Here is a 16733-nt window from a genome sequence, read left to right as displayed (position 1 = left end):
ACGCTCACAGAAGAATGAATGATCTTTACTTGAAATTAAATCCTTTAGTGTCCAAGGTCTCCTTTCCCCCTGGTCCCACAAAGGAAGAAGTATAGCTGTAGCTTTCATAGGACTAGAGTCAGAGTCAGTGTCCAGAGTGTTTGTTCTTTGTTGGGACAATACAATGCAGCATCGGGCTAGCAAGGCTTGTGTTCCCTGCTGCAGTCCATCAGTGAATTGTGCCTGGGGTCCACAGGGCCACATGGCTATGGAGGAAACACGGGTGGATGCAAGGAAGCAGAAATGAGAGCCCTATGAGCCATGAGGAACAAGAGAGTGAATTCCTTTTGGGAGGTTATGTATTCCCAGATTTTTGTGACCATTCTGGCCAATGATCTCTGTTCCCAGCTGTAACTCACAGGCACCTGTCCTAGTCACCCCAACTTCATGGGCGTGCATCTATTTACCTTTTCTCAGAGCTCTGGCCCCAATGTTTTCAGGGAATGGGCCCATGGTTCCTTGGGGAGTGTGAAAATGCAGCTTCCTGATGAAGCTGCCCAAATGACACCCCTATGGTATGGCCTCCTCTTTGCTCTTTTCCTATTATTCATAACTAGCTAATTACAACAGTATCAGTATGATAGAAAATCACTCTAGTAACAAAAAGTCTTTAGTATATTCCCATAGAACAAGCTAAAGACTCTAGAAGCTATTTCCTGTTTCTTAACCAATTTGCACCCTACCTGTCACCATGCCTTGGGTTGAAAGAATGACAAATCAGAAACGAACCCTGCAGGTTCCCCTTTTGCCAAGCCCAGTTAGAAGTTTCTAGTGGGCAGCTGAATCTTTCTTCCTGTTTGTTCACAATTTAATCACATTTTAAATCAATGTTCCTTCTTAGCACATTGATTTTAAACATTGCCTGCTGCCATTAAAAAAAAAAAAATTATAATGGTTTAATGACTTGCAATTTGCACTTCTAATCACCTCAAACTATGAATGCCTAAAGCACTATGGGAAATAGACTGTGATGTATTCCTCAGTGGGAAAAAAATAAAGATAAATAATATGACTCTTTAAAAAAAACAGATGTCCTTATAAATACCCAACAAAAATAACTGCCAACAACAATGTGAGATAGGTACCTCAGAAGTCTAACTTCTGTTGTTCAGGGTTTCTGATCGCTGTGGAGACACAAAAGGCAGGTGCATGGGCCAGCTGGGCATGGTTAAGTACAGAAGCCTATCTTCCATCTTGCAAATAATGAAAATCTTAAAATAGTATCCTCCCATAAACAGGGCTTTCCTAGAATGAAAAGCATATAGATTCAAAAACAATCAAACAAACAAAAAACACAAAACAACAACAAAAGGCAGGACAGCTAGATAACACAGCCACCAAGATAATCCATTTATTTCCAATCCTCAAATAACACAAACTATTTCTAGCCTTTGTATACAAGGGACCAGAATGAACTTCACTAGAAAATTGATGCAGTTACTCCATGTAGAGGAATTAATTTTCCACGAAACTTTAAATTCTTCCCCTTAAAAGCGTTAAGACCCTTTTCTTTGCTGCTTGCAATGCAATAGCTTCATTACACTAATTCAGTGCGCTGGAAACCGCCTCCCTTTTATCACAATCTCCTGATCCCTCCGCCAGGCTCCTTCTGCATGCCATACATTTTGTGAATGAAGTGTGAAAATAGCTCTTTGTTTACATAAAGAAGGCAATAGAGAGTAGTGTGGACACAGGCTGAGCTGATTTGAGTGTAACTGAGGCTCTGCAGCCTGCCCTGCTCACCGGTTCAGAACATCCAAACATGCCTAATGACTGGGAGAAGATTCTAGCAATAAGCAGTTCACTACACACACCGAAGCAGAGCTCTGCTCCTACATGCCTGATTAGAAACTCACCAGAAATCAAAGATTTTTACTAAACCTGAAACGTGAAGGCAACATTTCCTTGTATCCTGTGAGTGAACAGCAAGTTTTGCAGGAAGCATGTCCTGCAAACAGCATTGGGGCCTTTAAATTCAAACACCCAGGACACCTTCTAACTTATTTCCTGCCTCTACTCATGCTTAACACTAGGCTCTTCTTGTCTCTCACTCATGATACACCTTTGTGGGCCTCTGTCCTTCAGCAGGCTGTTCCTTCTGTCTAGAATGCTTCCCTCTTTTTCCCCTCTCCGATTCACTTCAAAATGAGTCACTTCCTCTGTGGGAACTTGACTCCTTGCACTTCTTTTCCAGGTAGAATCAACCATTTGGTCTATCAGTAGAGGATTTTGGAATTGAGCTCAACAACTGTGTTCCCATAGCAGTTGGAGCACAGAGCTAACAGACCGTGAGATGAAAAACACAGGCTCTGTCATCCCTCTTGGACAGAGCTCCTCAAGGGCAGGGACAGAATCACGTTCTTCAAGGCCCCAGTACCTGGGGCAGAGCTCAGCCAAGAGCAGATGCTCGTAAATATTTGCTGAATAAAAAAACAATGTTCTAATAAAACATTAGACCACTTAACTCACGAAGGAAGAGGCACGTGGCTCCGAGTCCTGGCTTGGAGTCAGACCGAAGTCTAAACGTTTACCAGCTGCGGGACCTTGGCTAAGCTACTGAGCCTGGCAAAGCCTTGCTGTTTCTCCTCATACCTCACGGTGAGGTTATAAAGATAAACTGTAGACTGTCTGCAAACACTGAACACCTGACAGGCACTCCTGGGGAGTCACTATCTTAAGCATTATAAAACCAGAGGCAAACACACACACACACACACACACACACAAAAAAAAAACAAAAAAAAAAAAACACAGGGGCTCCTCAAGAACTCTTTAGACCCATTCAACACCCCCCAAAGAATGCATCCAAAGCCCGCCTTTTTTGTGTCCTTCCTGGGAGTTCTCACTGATTTCTTATCAGTACACAGTGTACATAACAGTAATGCAAATCTATATCCTTGTACTTACCATTAATTGGCCTTGTGCTGCTTGGGGATGTTGGTTTCCCTCAAGAAAACAGAGGTCCACTTTGCCTCTGGGCCTCCCCTCCACCCACCCCCCCAAAACCCAGCATCACTCCAATGCAACTTATTTGATTGAGAAATGGCTCAAACACTATTCAATGAGAAAAAGGGAAAGTATAAAAAAAAAAAAAATCATACTTTGAAAATAAAAGTGGAGCTAAGTCTAGCACCAAGAAAGCTGAATTATCAAAGCCTTCCCGGCAAAGATGGTTCAGTTTAGAAACCAGACAAATTTCCAGGGAGGAAGCTGTCTGGTCACCAGGGCATTGGAAATCACCACTTGAAGATGGCATATGAGGTTTCATGTGAAGTCAGATGATTGAACAAATTGGCTAAACTCCAATTTAAAATGAATGCTCAGGAAATAAAAAACAAAATGAGGTAGTGAGACAAAGTATGTCACTCTTAGCAAATTGGTTGTAAGGACAGATGTAATTAATTTAACTCCTCTTTATAATTTTTAGCTCCTTGGTCCTCAATTTTAGGAACTTTACAAACAAAAGTTTCAAAAAGGTAAATGAATTCTGTTTCAGGCAATCTATTCAAGACCACAGCTATGAATCTCTTTTCTGATGCTTTTGACTTCAAAGAGAAATCTGAACCTCTGTATCGATTATCCTATACAATATGGTGCAAATAAAAATTAAGGTTGCTCAAGAAATCCATTCCAAAGAATAAAAGGTCGTGCTTTCCAGGCTATGCTTCTTATTCATCCCTATGGTACTTTCACCATTGAGACATTTTGCTAAATCAAATGTTCAAAATTATCTTTTTTTAAAACCCTCCCTATGGAGTCATGTGTTCCAATGTCAATCATCTCCTTTATCATCACCAATTAACAAACCAAAATATTCAAATAAACATTATCCATCCATGAACCTGGTACATCTACTTAAAATAATGTCCTATCATGCAGTAGTAACAATTCCAAAGGTAGTATTTCAAGTCATTTGCCAAATTTGTCATATTTCCATCCTAAAAGAAGTATTATGCTATACATTAGATTATCTGTTCCATTTAATAAATATGATTATTTTGAGATTGTATTCTTTAGTGATCTTGTAAAGAATGTTTCCAAATCAAGGGAGTCTTACCTTCTTTCACAACCTGCAAAGCATACAACCTCCTAAAATAATCAATAAATGCTTTCATAGGAAGCACTGGAATTTTAAAACTAGAATTCTAGTTGCCTAACTGGTTCTCACATAAGGAACACTATACCACCACTTTAGCAGCTTAACACTGTTGTATTCAACGTGACCTTGACAATGTCACTGCAGCCCTCTAAGCTTCACTTCAGACATCAGTGAGGATAGGTTCCTTGGGACCTTCCAGTCCTAATATTCCACTCACCATGTTCACTACTCATTTCTGGCCTATGCAAGTTATCAGTGAGCCATAAGCAAAAAATGGAAGAAAAGACAATGATTTTGGAGGCATGTGAGTCATTCAAAATTCACCATTCTTCATAGTCAATGGCCCATATCATAACCCTATTTTTAGAAAAATGTAGAGGTACACTCAGCAATGGCACTTTTAAGAGAATAAATAGCACCAGTTGTAGGAAATCTACCCACTTATTTGGTGTATACTCACCTAAAAACATGGTATATAGTTGACCCTTAAACAATGCAGAGTAGTTAAGGGTACCGATCCCTCATAGTAAAAAATCCAAGCATAATTTTAACTCCCCCAAAACTTAACTACAGTTGACCCTTTGCATCTGCGAATTCAAAAAACAGTATTTTTAATCCATGGTTGGTGATCTGATATTGAGAATGTGAAAACACAGTTTCTATCCGTGGTTGGTTAAATCTGCAGATGCCAAAACCTGGGATGTGAAGGACCTATTGTATTGGGTCGGCAACTACGTAATTGCGGGTTTCACACATATATGGCTTCAGTTGAATTTTTAGGTTTGCAGACGTAGTACAAATGTAAAACACATTTTGTTATTTGATAGTTGGCTATTCAGCTGTTAATCAGTAAAAAAAGTTTTTTGATCTGTTTTGTAGTTTTCGTTTGGCGTTCGTTGAAAAATGGAAAATCAAAAGGAACATTTTCATCATATTTTGCTTTTTTATTTCCGCAAAGGGAAAAACGCATCGCAAGCTCATAAAAAGTTATGTGCTGTTTATGGTGACGAAGCCTTAAAAGAACGGCAGTGTCAAAATTGGTTTGCCAAATTTCGTTCTGGTGATTTTTCACTCAAAGATGAAAAACGCTCTGGTGGTCCAGTTGAAGTTGATGACGCCCTAATCAAAGCAATAATCAATTCGGACTGTCACAGTACAACACGTTGAGATTGCAGAGAAGCTTCATGTATCACATAGATGCATTGAAAATCACTTAAAACAACTTGGCTATGTTCAAAAACTCGATACATGGGTTCCTCACGAACTGAAAGAATCACAGTTAACGCAACGCATTAGCAGCTGCGATTTGCTAAAGAAACGTAATGAAAATGATCCATTTTTAAAACGACTGATAACTGGCAATGAAAAATGGGTTGTTTACAACAATATCAAGCAGAAAAGATCGTGGAGCAGGCCAGGTGAACCAACTCAAACAACATCAAAAGCTGATATTCATCAAAAGAAGGTTTTGTTATCAGTTTGGTGGGATTACAAAGGAATTGTCTACTTTGAACTCTTACCACCCAACCGAACGATCAATTCCGATGTCTACATTGAACAACTAACGAAATTAAACAATGCAGTTGAAGAAAAGCGGCCCGAATTGACAAATCGAAAAGGTGTTGTATTCCATCATGACAATGCAAGGCCACACACATCTTTGGTCACTCGGCAAAAATTAATGGAGCTTGGTTGGGATGTTTTGCCACATCCACCATATAGTCCTGACCTTGCACCATCTGATTACTTTTTGTTTCGATCTTTACAAAACTCCTTGAATGGTAAAAATTTCAATAATGATGATGATGTCAAATCGTACCTGATTCAGTTTTTTGCTAATAAAAACCAGAAGTTTTTTGAACGTGGGATTATGATGCTGCCTGAAAGATGGCAAAAGGTCATTGATCAAAATGGGCAATACATTACAGAATAAAGTTATTTAGTTCCATGAAAAAATTGTCTTTGATTTTCTTTAAAAGATCCGCAATTACTTAGTTGCCGACCCAATACTTATTTTTAAAGCCCCTGTAAAGTGACCCATGCAGCTTAAACCATGTTGTTTAAAAGTCAGCTGTATTTAATAAGGGGATAGAGTAGTACTCTTATTTGCATATCTTAACACAAGCAATAAATGAACAATTTTATCTTCCTATGAAAAAAGTAGAACACTGTAGAAGTCCCAAGACCAAAAAGAAATCTTCAAAGATGGCCTGCCATTCTAAGTCAACATCATAGTCTTGCTCTAATATGGAACTACATCCAGAATCATTCATTAAATATTTATTGGGTGCATACTATATCCACACCTGTTCTGGGTTCTGGCGCTCTCACAGAGAGCAAAAGTTGGACTCGGTGCACGCTCTCAGGGAACTTACATTCTGTGAGGTTGGTGGTTGAGGTAGATTCACAATTAATTAACTAACTAGCTAACTAACAAGAATATCAAAGAATTATAAGTGCTATGTAGTTCAGTAATCTTGATGTGATAGTGAAGGCTGGCTAATTTACACCAAATGGTCAGAAAAAAACCTCTCTGAAAAGGTAATTCATTGAATCTAGATGATAGGAAGGCACTACCCATGCAAACGCAGCTGATCTGTGTTGCCAGGAAGCAGAAACAACCAATTAAGGGTTGCAATCCTATGCCATGTGTGCCATATCCCCAAACCCCTTCTCACATACCAGGCCCCAAACCTTGAGGACCTAGAACCAAAGCAGCTACAATATTGAGACTTGAAAGAGGCCATACTCCTCCTTACGCTATGCCCTTCCAGCCATGGGCTGGGCCTGAGCTGCCACACAGGGCGAAGAGACAGGAGTTTGAACTATTATCTGGAGATAAAAGTGTCAAAATGCTTAACAATCAGTATGGCAGGCATATTGATTGAACGGGAAGAAAGCCAGCAGGGTTGAAGTAGTGTCCTAGAGGTTCTGAACTGTGCCAGGCATTGACTGTAGTTTCTGATTCGTAGATGGTCCATTTGTCTTAGAAAAATAGTCCAGGCTCCTGCCTAACCCAGTGGGAATATTTCACTATTTTAACGATCTGTAAGGTAGTTGTTAGGTCTGATCAAATAATTCAATCGATACCCCTCCCCTGGGAACTGACCTTTAGGCCACTTCACAACAGACATTCCCTTTAGCCTAGACCACATTCCACTTGCTAAGACTATTATCTCTCCCTTCTGGACTTTCCCAGAATCCAGACCTGCCCAGATATTTCCCCAACAAAAAAGCCCGCCTAGAGTTCTTTAAAATTTGACTCTCTGTCCCTGAGAGGGGGGCTGGGGGTGAGGCATTTTGGGGCTCAGCCCATCTGGGCTTCCAGATGACCTAATAAAGGTATAATCCCTCACCACTTTTGGCCTCATTCATTACTCATTCAGCTACCCTAACAGAAGTAATGGTGCATACCAACTGACAATCAACCAGTAGAGGTGTCCTTTGGCAATAAGAAAGAAAAATCGCAGTTGGAGGCAGTGGTGAAAAAATGATACGAAGAGATTGCTTAATAAATGAGTTCCATAGAAAGTATATCCTTCTATAGAGATATTCTAGGTACATATATTGCTTCCAAATAAAATAATCAGAAACACCAAAATTAGACTAAGTAAAGGAGGTGACTTTTATTATAACTGTCACCATTTGGGTTGATACAAATAGAAACCTATGATTAAATTTTTACCAGTCTTAAAAAACATTTGTGGGAGCTGGGGTGTAAGAATGTGGGTCTTATGAATCCAGTAGGAGGGCACAGGCCAGGCTGAGGGACCCTACAGGGCACAATCAGGGCTGGGGAGGGACTGTAGCAGGACTCGAGGGCATGTCCAGCCCATCTCACTCAGTTCAGATCAGCAGGATCCCAGCAGCAAGCTAACCTCCCAGTTGGAGCATCTGCCCCCTAGTGGTCAGTGCACATCATAGCGACTGGTTGAACAGTCAGAGGGACAATTACCATATTAGGCTTTTATGTATATAAATTGGTTCAATTAAAAAAATTTTTAACACATAGCACACTATCATTAGAACCCTTTTTCTACAAAAACTGTGCATGTTTGTAGATAAAACACAATTTGAGCAGTTCAAAGGGAAAAAAACATGAAGCGGAAGAGAAGATAAAGAAAATGTGTAAGAAATAAGTTTCATGAAGGATGACATAAGAACAGACAAAGCTAAGACTTGGGTGCTTGAGACAGAGCTCTACAAAATAGCCTGTTTGGGAAAAGTTTAGTATGGAACCCTAGAGTCCGTACAACTAATTAACAAGGCATGGTCTAGTCCCTGAAGCTTCTTCCAGACCTTGGTACTTTCTGGTTACCTTTTAGAGGTAAATACACAGTATATCAAGTTCAATGTAAAAGGTAACGGTTGCTAGGGGAGAAAAGTTACCATAAAATAGAACGGGACTTTTTTGTCACCTGTTGTGAAAAGAAATGTTCATCATTACATAATGCCGCTTCATTTCTTCAACTTCCTCAACTATCTCAAACCAAACAGAGAACCAGGAGGAAGTTGCTTTTTTTTTTTTTTTTTTTTTTTTTTTTTTTTTGAAAAACGAAAATAAAAACCTCTAACAACCAAGATAAATGTCACAAAGGTCACACATTGCAACTTATAGACGAACAAGTAGGAAAGTCCCTTTAGGCCTTCGTCAGAGCCTATTTGCTCTTAGATGCTATTCTAAAAATCAGGATCATCTGTTTTTCAGTAAAACAGAGCTTTGGAGCTGCCACCTTAAAAAAAAAAAAAAAAAGGAGGGGCGGGAGGATTGGGCACAATTTTGTTATATACAGAGACATAGGCAGCAGGAGAAGGAAAGAGCTGGCATAGAAAAAAAGAGAGAGAGAGAGAGAGACACACACAAAAGCCATAAACACAACATACACGTTCTCAGAAAGGCATTAGGATGCATTACCAGGGGAACATTTGTCATTGAAGTAAATGGCCTGTAGGCAGGCCACAAAGGCCTCAAGGAAAAGAGCGCACACCATAAGTAAGGTGGATAAAGGACAACCCTAACTAACACAGGGATATGCCGTATCTTCACTCCAAATGGCTATAGAAAAAGAGAGCACTAAGAAGCATGTTTCAGGTCAATGGAATTAACATCACCCACCAATAGAACAAGGTAGATGAGGCCTCGCTCCATCAGGAACTTTGTGATGGAGTCCATGTGGACTATACGCAATGGATAAAGTAAGCCTTGTTTTATTTTTGGTTTTTGATGTATGTGATTCTGTCTTTCAGTTATCACTCAGAATGCCAGGACTTACTCATTCCACTTAGGCATTCTCCTCTAAAATAAGTGCACACAGATAGTAGTAATTTTTCTCATGGTCATACAGAAGGTATAGACCAGAAACCCTACATAAGTCAAGTGTTTTTATCTTTTATCTCCTTCTTTAAGCTAAATCTGGAGACCGTTGGTTTATATGTGAGACTTCAGGACTGGAAGTCAGGTTAAGAATGAATGGCACAAAGACAACTTATAATATGGCAGGAAGGGCAATACAGTATTACACTAAAACCAGGAAAGTAATAACAGTAAAGAACACTGATTCCTTAAATGTGGGAGCCCCCCACATGTTCCCGCCTAATTCCAAATATCTAACACTGGCTATAGCAATCAATTTACATTTATAAGACATCTTTTGTTCTCCTTTTTAAATAATTAGTTCCAGGTGTCCAGCGCAGTGGCTAGACAATCATAAACTTCACACAGTGTTCCTACTGATGTTCCCAGTACCCACCTGGCACCATGCATAGTTATTACAATATTACTGATTACATGTCCTATGTTGTACTTTACATCCCCATGACTATTTTGTAACGACCAGCCTGTACTTCACAGCCTCTTCACCTTTGTCACCCGGTGCGCCCTTCTGACAACCATCAGTCTGTTCCCTGTATCTATGAGTTTCTTTCTGTTTTCTGTGTTCGTTTATATTGTATAACACCTCTTGAGATACCAAGTTAATATTGAAACAGAGCAGGCCTGGGGATTTGATTGAGTCAACATCATTTAAGACTTTTGAATGCTCCAGAGAAGAGAATATCATTGGGGCAGAGTCCTTGAAAGCAGAAATGAACTACAATCACAACAGGTCAATATGGACATTCCCTTGGTTAGCATTAGAAGACCTTTCACAAAACGGTGTCATGCACAGACAGGGCTAATATCATTTTTCTATGTGACACCCTCAGATGGTGTGTATTTAGATTTAGATAATAATCTGCATTGAGAAGAGCAATAATACTTCAATTAAAAAAAATCAATCATAATTCAATCTGAGGGGTGGGGGTGGAAATTACACACACGAGGGAATGAAACATTTGAAAGCCACACACACACAAACACACTGAGAGGTTCTAGCAAATGTGTCCACATTCCAAGGGGGATCTTCTTTAGCACCAACCTGTTATCTTCAAATCTTGGAACCTTGAGGGATACAAATCAACCTGAGCATGTGCAGGAAAATAGCTCTACATTGCCCCCTAGTGCTTGGCTGTCCCACTTCTCTTTAGGCTGAAAACTACAAGGTGAGTAGTTCCTCTACTTCTAGTTACTTCCTGCTGCCAGCCTCCTAAGAGCTAAACATAGCCCAATCCTGTGCCCACAGATTAGGAAACAGGCAGGCTATTTTTAGCGCCATGCATCTTAGGAATGGCAATGGCCCAGCCTCCGATGGCAACAGAATGTGTGTGGCCTGGCTTAATGAGCTCACCTCTCCCAAGGGTGTGAACCTGCTCCATAAAGTGGCCAATGACCCCTTGAGAACTCCAGGGCCTATTACAAAGTGTCCGTGGAATGCGGAGCACAAGAAATGATGCCATGGAAAGGACAATACGAGGTACAAGTCGCCAAGGCAATCAGGAAGATGCCAGATGCCAGCCAGGCTTGATAAGTCAGACCCCTTAGGAGAAATGATATGGGAAAGGAACAATAAAAAATAGAAGTCAGAAGACAGGAATGTTGGGCATTGTCATCCCGGAGACGCCTGCCTGGTAAGAAGCAGCACGTTGGACTGGACATTCATTTTTACACGAGAAAGAACAAAGGTTGGTCTGATCTGTTTCCTGCCAGGGTACAGCTGGTGCGGGGGGCTCCTTTGATCACTTTCTCCCAGTCCTCTGCAGCTCCTGTGATTAGAGATAGATCCCTTGGCTGCCCTTTGATCAGCAACGCCAGCAGCCTGCAGGTGCCATCACACGAGCAAGTTGTAAGAAGCGACCCCATGAACAACATCTGACAAATGTGACACCACAGATTGCCGCACGTGCAACAAACACCAGTCATGTGTGCACAAGGTCCCAGGAATCCTCATTGAATTTACCTGTGTGCTCTGGGACTTCCTGTGACTTCTCAAAGATAAACACTTCAGAGAGTTTAAACGCAGACTTGAAACTTGGAAATGCCCCAACACAGAAAGAAAAAGTTGCTATGACTTAAGCATACAGTACACACCACTCTGGTTTTCTAGGTAGGCTGTTTGCGTTCATTTCGCCTGGCTCAAGAAGTGACAGCCTCCTTGCATTCGGAATGAATGACAGACAAAACCTTCAACACATGTACGTTTCTTTTTCAAACAGCAGGAAGAGCCACCGCTTGTAAACAAGGGTGTTTAATATTCTAATTTTAGACAGCCTACATTAACATTGCGGTTTCGTGTGCAGTATAGGATTTCTATTTACAAAGCGTTCTCAAAAATGACTTCATAATGGCAGATCAAGAGAGAAAGAGTTTAGAAATTGAATGATGTAAATCATATGGGGTTCAGAGGCTAAGCAAATTACACACCCTGAAGCTGCCCTTGGCGTTATGAAAGGAGCCTTTCTCCGGCTCTGTGCAATCCCAGCCCAAGGGAACTTGCATCTGAGAGTTTTCTAAACATTTCAGGTACACTTGAAAGCTGAAAGTAATTCTCATTTCCTATGCAGGATTAAGTCGTTTCCCGCACACACAAAATAGCAGTCATTCACCAACACATACATAAATACACACCGCTAGAAAACGTATACACAAAGGCACATTATTTAAAAAAAAAAAAAAATAGAGCACCAGAGAAATGCACTTTTTTTCCAATTCGCCCTAAAAGTGTCCACTCGGCCTCTTGACCTCTGTGGTTCCTGTCTACCTACTGATTAATCGATGCCTTCCCACTTAAAAGTGCTTCCATTAATGCAGCTGATACCTTTCCTGAAACAGCGCCTCCAGGATTTAAAAAAAAAAAGAAAGAAAAAAATCCGAATAAAGTCAAACATGCGCCAAGACTCATTCATTGTACATTCGTTTTCAGAGGCAGTTCTTGAACTTATAACTGGCAAGGAGAGTTCCTGCCATGTGTGTGTGTGAACTGACGTTCAAGTTCGCTCGCAGAAGGTCCTCCTCTCTCGGTTGTCCTGTGAAAGCCTGGTGGCAGCTCCCGAAGTTGCAAACAGCAGGTCCCCTCTCCAAACCCATGCCCTCGGGGCGCGGCGCGCATCTGCCCCAGGGGTGCAGCCCCGCAGGCACCCCTGAGTCCGCTGTGCACACCCCGACGCGCGGTGCCAACCTAACACACACACACACACACACACACACACACACACACACACAGCGAGGCGCGGGGAGGGGGAGCGGCGTGGGGTGGTGGTGGGGGGCGAGACTCACCGTTCTGCTCCTTGGTGCTGGACAACTGGAGTTTGCTACTCAGGTTGGACTCCGCCTGCGCCCCGGGCTGGCCGGCCAGGGCGGATGTCAGCAGGAGAAGCCCGAAGAGGAGCATTGGGCTGACTGGGGCGAGAGCTCACTCCCGGCGGGCACTTGGGAAGCAGCAGCGACTCCAGAGTCTGTCTCACCGCCGCCAGGGGAAGGCTGCGCCGGGGTGCACGCTCCGAGCCTGCTCTGGCAGCAGAGAATCGCAGGGTAGTTTCCACATAATCCCATCCAAAACTTTTTCCTAGAGCCCTCTTCTGTGTCTCCAGTTCTTTTTTTTTTTTTTTTTTTTTTTTTCAAAAGGATCAAAGCAAAACCTGGACCTGAACCAGTTTCCCAAGGTTTAAACAAATCCTGAGCTGTGCCGAAGTGGTGGGGGTGGGGGCGAAGGCGAGGGAGGAGAAGAGGGGGGAGGTGGGGACGCGGGGGAGCCGGGGGAGCAGCGCCGAGAAGTCACCAGCGAGTGGCTGGGAGCACCTGTCAGCGCGGGGGCACCGGGCAGCGGCGGGCGCTCCGAGGAGTCGCGCGGAGCCGGCCTGGAAAAGCCAAGGGTTGGCGGCGAGCACCTCCGGATCGATCACAAAAGCTGCCAATGGATGCGGCTCTCCGGGCGCCCCTCTCCCCCGCCCCGCCCCCACCCCCGGAGGGGGAGGGGGAAGAAAGTAGGCGAGGGCGCCGCGGCGGGTCCCCGGGGCCGAGCAGCCGCAGGGGGGCGGGGGTGCCGGGGCCGAGGCCGCCCTGGGGACGGGCGCAGGGGAGGCCCAGGTCCCGGGTCCCGGCCGCCGCAGCACGGATCCCGGCACCTGGCTGGAAGTTTTGTCCGCGATCAAAGTTCACCTTGTTCGGGGTGCTGCGTCCCCCGCGCCTCCAAAGCCCGAGGAGGAGAGTCGGCGGCTCGGGGTCACCGCGGGGCTCCGGGCGGTCCTGGCGCGCTTCCCCCGCGCTCCGCGGGGCTGGCTCCCTGCAAACCTCGGGGCTCGGAGCGGCGTCTCCGCGCGGGGTGTAGAGAGAGAGGAGAAGGCCGGGCGGGCCGAGGCTCCAGCTTGTCCCCTCCCCTTCTCTACCTTCCCCCTGCCGGCGGGGACGGGAGGAGGGGGCCGTGGGCCAAGCCCGGGCGGGCGGAGCGCGCCGCCGGCGCGGGGAGGCTGAGCCGCTCCCCGGCGGGCTGCCCGGGAGGGAGGACGGGGGTCGCCGCCTGCCGGAGGGGCACCCCGGGGTCGCGTCCTCTCGTCCTGGCTGGGGCCGCCAAGTGGCCGTCCAACAGGTGCCGGCAATAGCCAGGGGGTCCTGCAGGGCTCCCCCAGACAGCACCCGAAGGACCGGGGAAAGGAATGCAGGCAGCCTCTCCTGGCTTCCTTTCCACCGGGCGCCCTGAACCCCAAGTAAAGAGCAAGATGGGTGGCGAAGGGTGCCGCAAAAGCAAGCAGAAGTGAGGAAGAACTTTTCTGCAAGCGCGCTCTCTCCGCCCCCGCCCCCGCCCCCTGTGGCCAGGATCCGTCATTAAATTCCAAGGGGATCCCCGCTCCCAAAGGGCTTGGCCAGAGTTTCTGGGCCAAAGGAAGAAGGGTCATTGGAATTCAAAGATTTCCCTCTAGTGTCCAGCTCTCCGAAGTAAGGTGGATAAAGCAAAAAAGTAAAGACAGCCAAAATAACAACAGCATTCATCCATTTAACAGATGCTGTATTTAGTGAATGCCTACTGTATCACTCTCTAGGAGCAGGAACTGTGGTAGTGAAAACAGAAGTCTCTGTCCTCTAAAGCTTGCATTCTAGTTGGGCTGCATTAAATTGACATCAAGCAAATCAGATATCACCCAATCTCTGTTTAAGTCAAAGCAAACACTTCTACCGGGAGCCGAGCTCCAGAAGGGAGCAGAAGGAAGCCTGTAGCCTTAAGGTATATGCTGATATAGGAGGCGCAGAGTCTCTTTTTTAAGGAGTTGCCCTTCCTGACCTTGCAAGGTCATCTACTAAGTATTGGGGAGAGCTACCCTAAATAAAGGATCCAGGGATGCTTGGCCAAGGACCTACTCTTACTGCACCAAACCAGGAGCTTCCTTGGGTCTTGCTGAAAATGCCAAACCTGCTTCCTGTATGTGGACACCCACTGAGACCAACCACCCTGACCTCTCTGCCTGTAACAGCCTCGGCCTCTTCTCTTGTTCTCTTCTTAAAACTCTGCTGTGCACTGCTCCAATGTGAAACCTTTATGCAACTATTGCATTCACTCACTCTGATTTTTATTTATTTATTTATATTTATTTATTTGCCACTTCTATCTTGACAGAGCACAGGATACCAAGGCAAATAAATAAGGCCCAGTCTCTGGCTTTGAAGAACTTCAGTGTGGAGGACACAGCTATTTTATCCACTTTTGCAGCTCCTGGACATGAATTGTGAATCCATATTTGCACAAGAAATATGTTCCAAAAACATTTTGTAGATTTGTGAGCAAGAGCGTAAATGCTTCCAATTTTAACAGCATCATTTGACTTGTTCAATAAAAGACATGCCTCATGAATGCATTTTCAGCTACAGTCTTGTGCAGCTTAACAACCGGGATACATTCTGAGAAATGAGTCACCAGGTGACTCCATCATTGTGTGAACATCATGGAGTGTATATCGGCAGACCTAGACAGTAGACCTACTGCACATCTAGGCTATATGGTATAACCAATTGGTAGAGCCCACAAGACTGCATGGCATGATACTGTAAAAAACCAAGATTAAGCCGAACACAAGGAGAAATGATGCAATCAAGAGATGCAGTAAAACAGGAGACTTCTGAGGCTGCTGCCCTCATAGCACAGCATACTATGTTACAGCAAACTTTGTTTTTGTAAGTAAAAACAGTCCACTCAAAAAGGCTGATTAAAAGTGTAGCATGCTAAATACATAAGCCAGTAACATGGTTATTTATTATCAACATCAAGTATTACATACTGAACATTATTGTATGTGCTATAGTTTTATACTACTGGCAGTGCAGAAAGTTTGTTTACTCCAACATCACCTCAAACATGCTACGATGTTACAATAGCAACCATGTCAATAGGGGATGGGAATATTTTAGCTCCATTATAGTCGGATGGAACCACTGGTGTATATTCAGTGCATTGTTGGCCCAATTATCTTCATGTAATGCATGAGTCTATTTATAATATAACTATTTACTTCCCAGATTTTCTAATTTTCTTAAGTTTATTTTTTTTAATATATTTTATTGATTTTTTTACAGAGAGGAGGAGAGAGGGATAGAGAGCTAAAAACATCAATGAGAGAGAAACATCAACCAATTGCCTCTTGCACACCCCCTACCGGGGATGTGCCTGCAACCAATGTACATGCCCTTGACTGGAATCGAACCTGGGACCTTTCAGTCCACAGACCGATGCTCTACCACTGAGCCAAACTGGTTTCAGCAAGTTTATTTTTTTTAATCAGGATTCTCTAAATGAGTCTGTTGAATGCCCATATTTGAGTTTCTTGGCCACCGAGCGTAAGAGAGAGAGAGAGAGAGAGAGAGAGAGAGAGAGAGAGAGAGAGAGAGAGAGAGACTGCAGATTAAATCAATTTGCTCTCACAAGATTATAAGGATGATCTCTACTCTTTATTTTGTATCATTTCGTATTGGCTAGAACAGTGCCTGGCCCAGGGTGGATAATAAATAAACACTTTTGACTGACTGACAGGGTTTTTTGTTTTTTGTTTTTGTTTTTTTATTGGAGTCCCTTTCATGCTCCCTGGAATTTCAGCATGAAGGTTGCATTTGAAAAGTTACAGATGATCTAGAATAATACCCTATCTCTGCATTTTACCTCATCCACATTCTACAGATGGATTTGCCAAGGCCCTTACAAGTAAAGCCAGCCACGGCCCCCAGACAAAGTCAAGTCCG

The 16733-nt window shown here is 43.6% G+C and overlaps 1 protein-coding gene across 3 annotated transcripts in view; it reads right to left on the bottom strand.

Annotated features, from left to right (window-relative positions):
* Positions 1–14215, bottom strand: part of PDGFC (platelet derived growth factor C) — a 171804-nt gene extending 157589 nt beyond the window's left edge. The window contains exon 1 of one of the 3 annotated variants that reach the window (XM_084884342.1): positions 12789–14215. In XM_084884342.1, the coding sequence (XP_084740468.1) occupies positions 12789–12903 (115 nt within the window). In that variant the 5' untranslated portion in view covers positions 12904–14215. The remainder of the gene's footprint in view (positions 1–12788) is intronic. The other 2 variants (XM_084884343.1, XM_084884341.1) reach the window with 2 other exon arrangements.
* Between the last annotated feature and the right edge of the window lie 2518 nt (positions 14216–16733).

Source organism: Pipistrellus hanaki, assembly GCF_964339955.1.
Source record: "Pipistrellus hanaki genome assembly, chromosome: 5".
Classification (NCBI taxonomy): Eukaryota; Metazoa; Chordata; class Mammalia; order Chiroptera; family Vespertilionidae; genus Pipistrellus; species Pipistrellus hanaki.
Note: the sequence above shows the minus strand (reverse complement) of the source record. Positions and strands in the feature narration are given on the sequence as shown.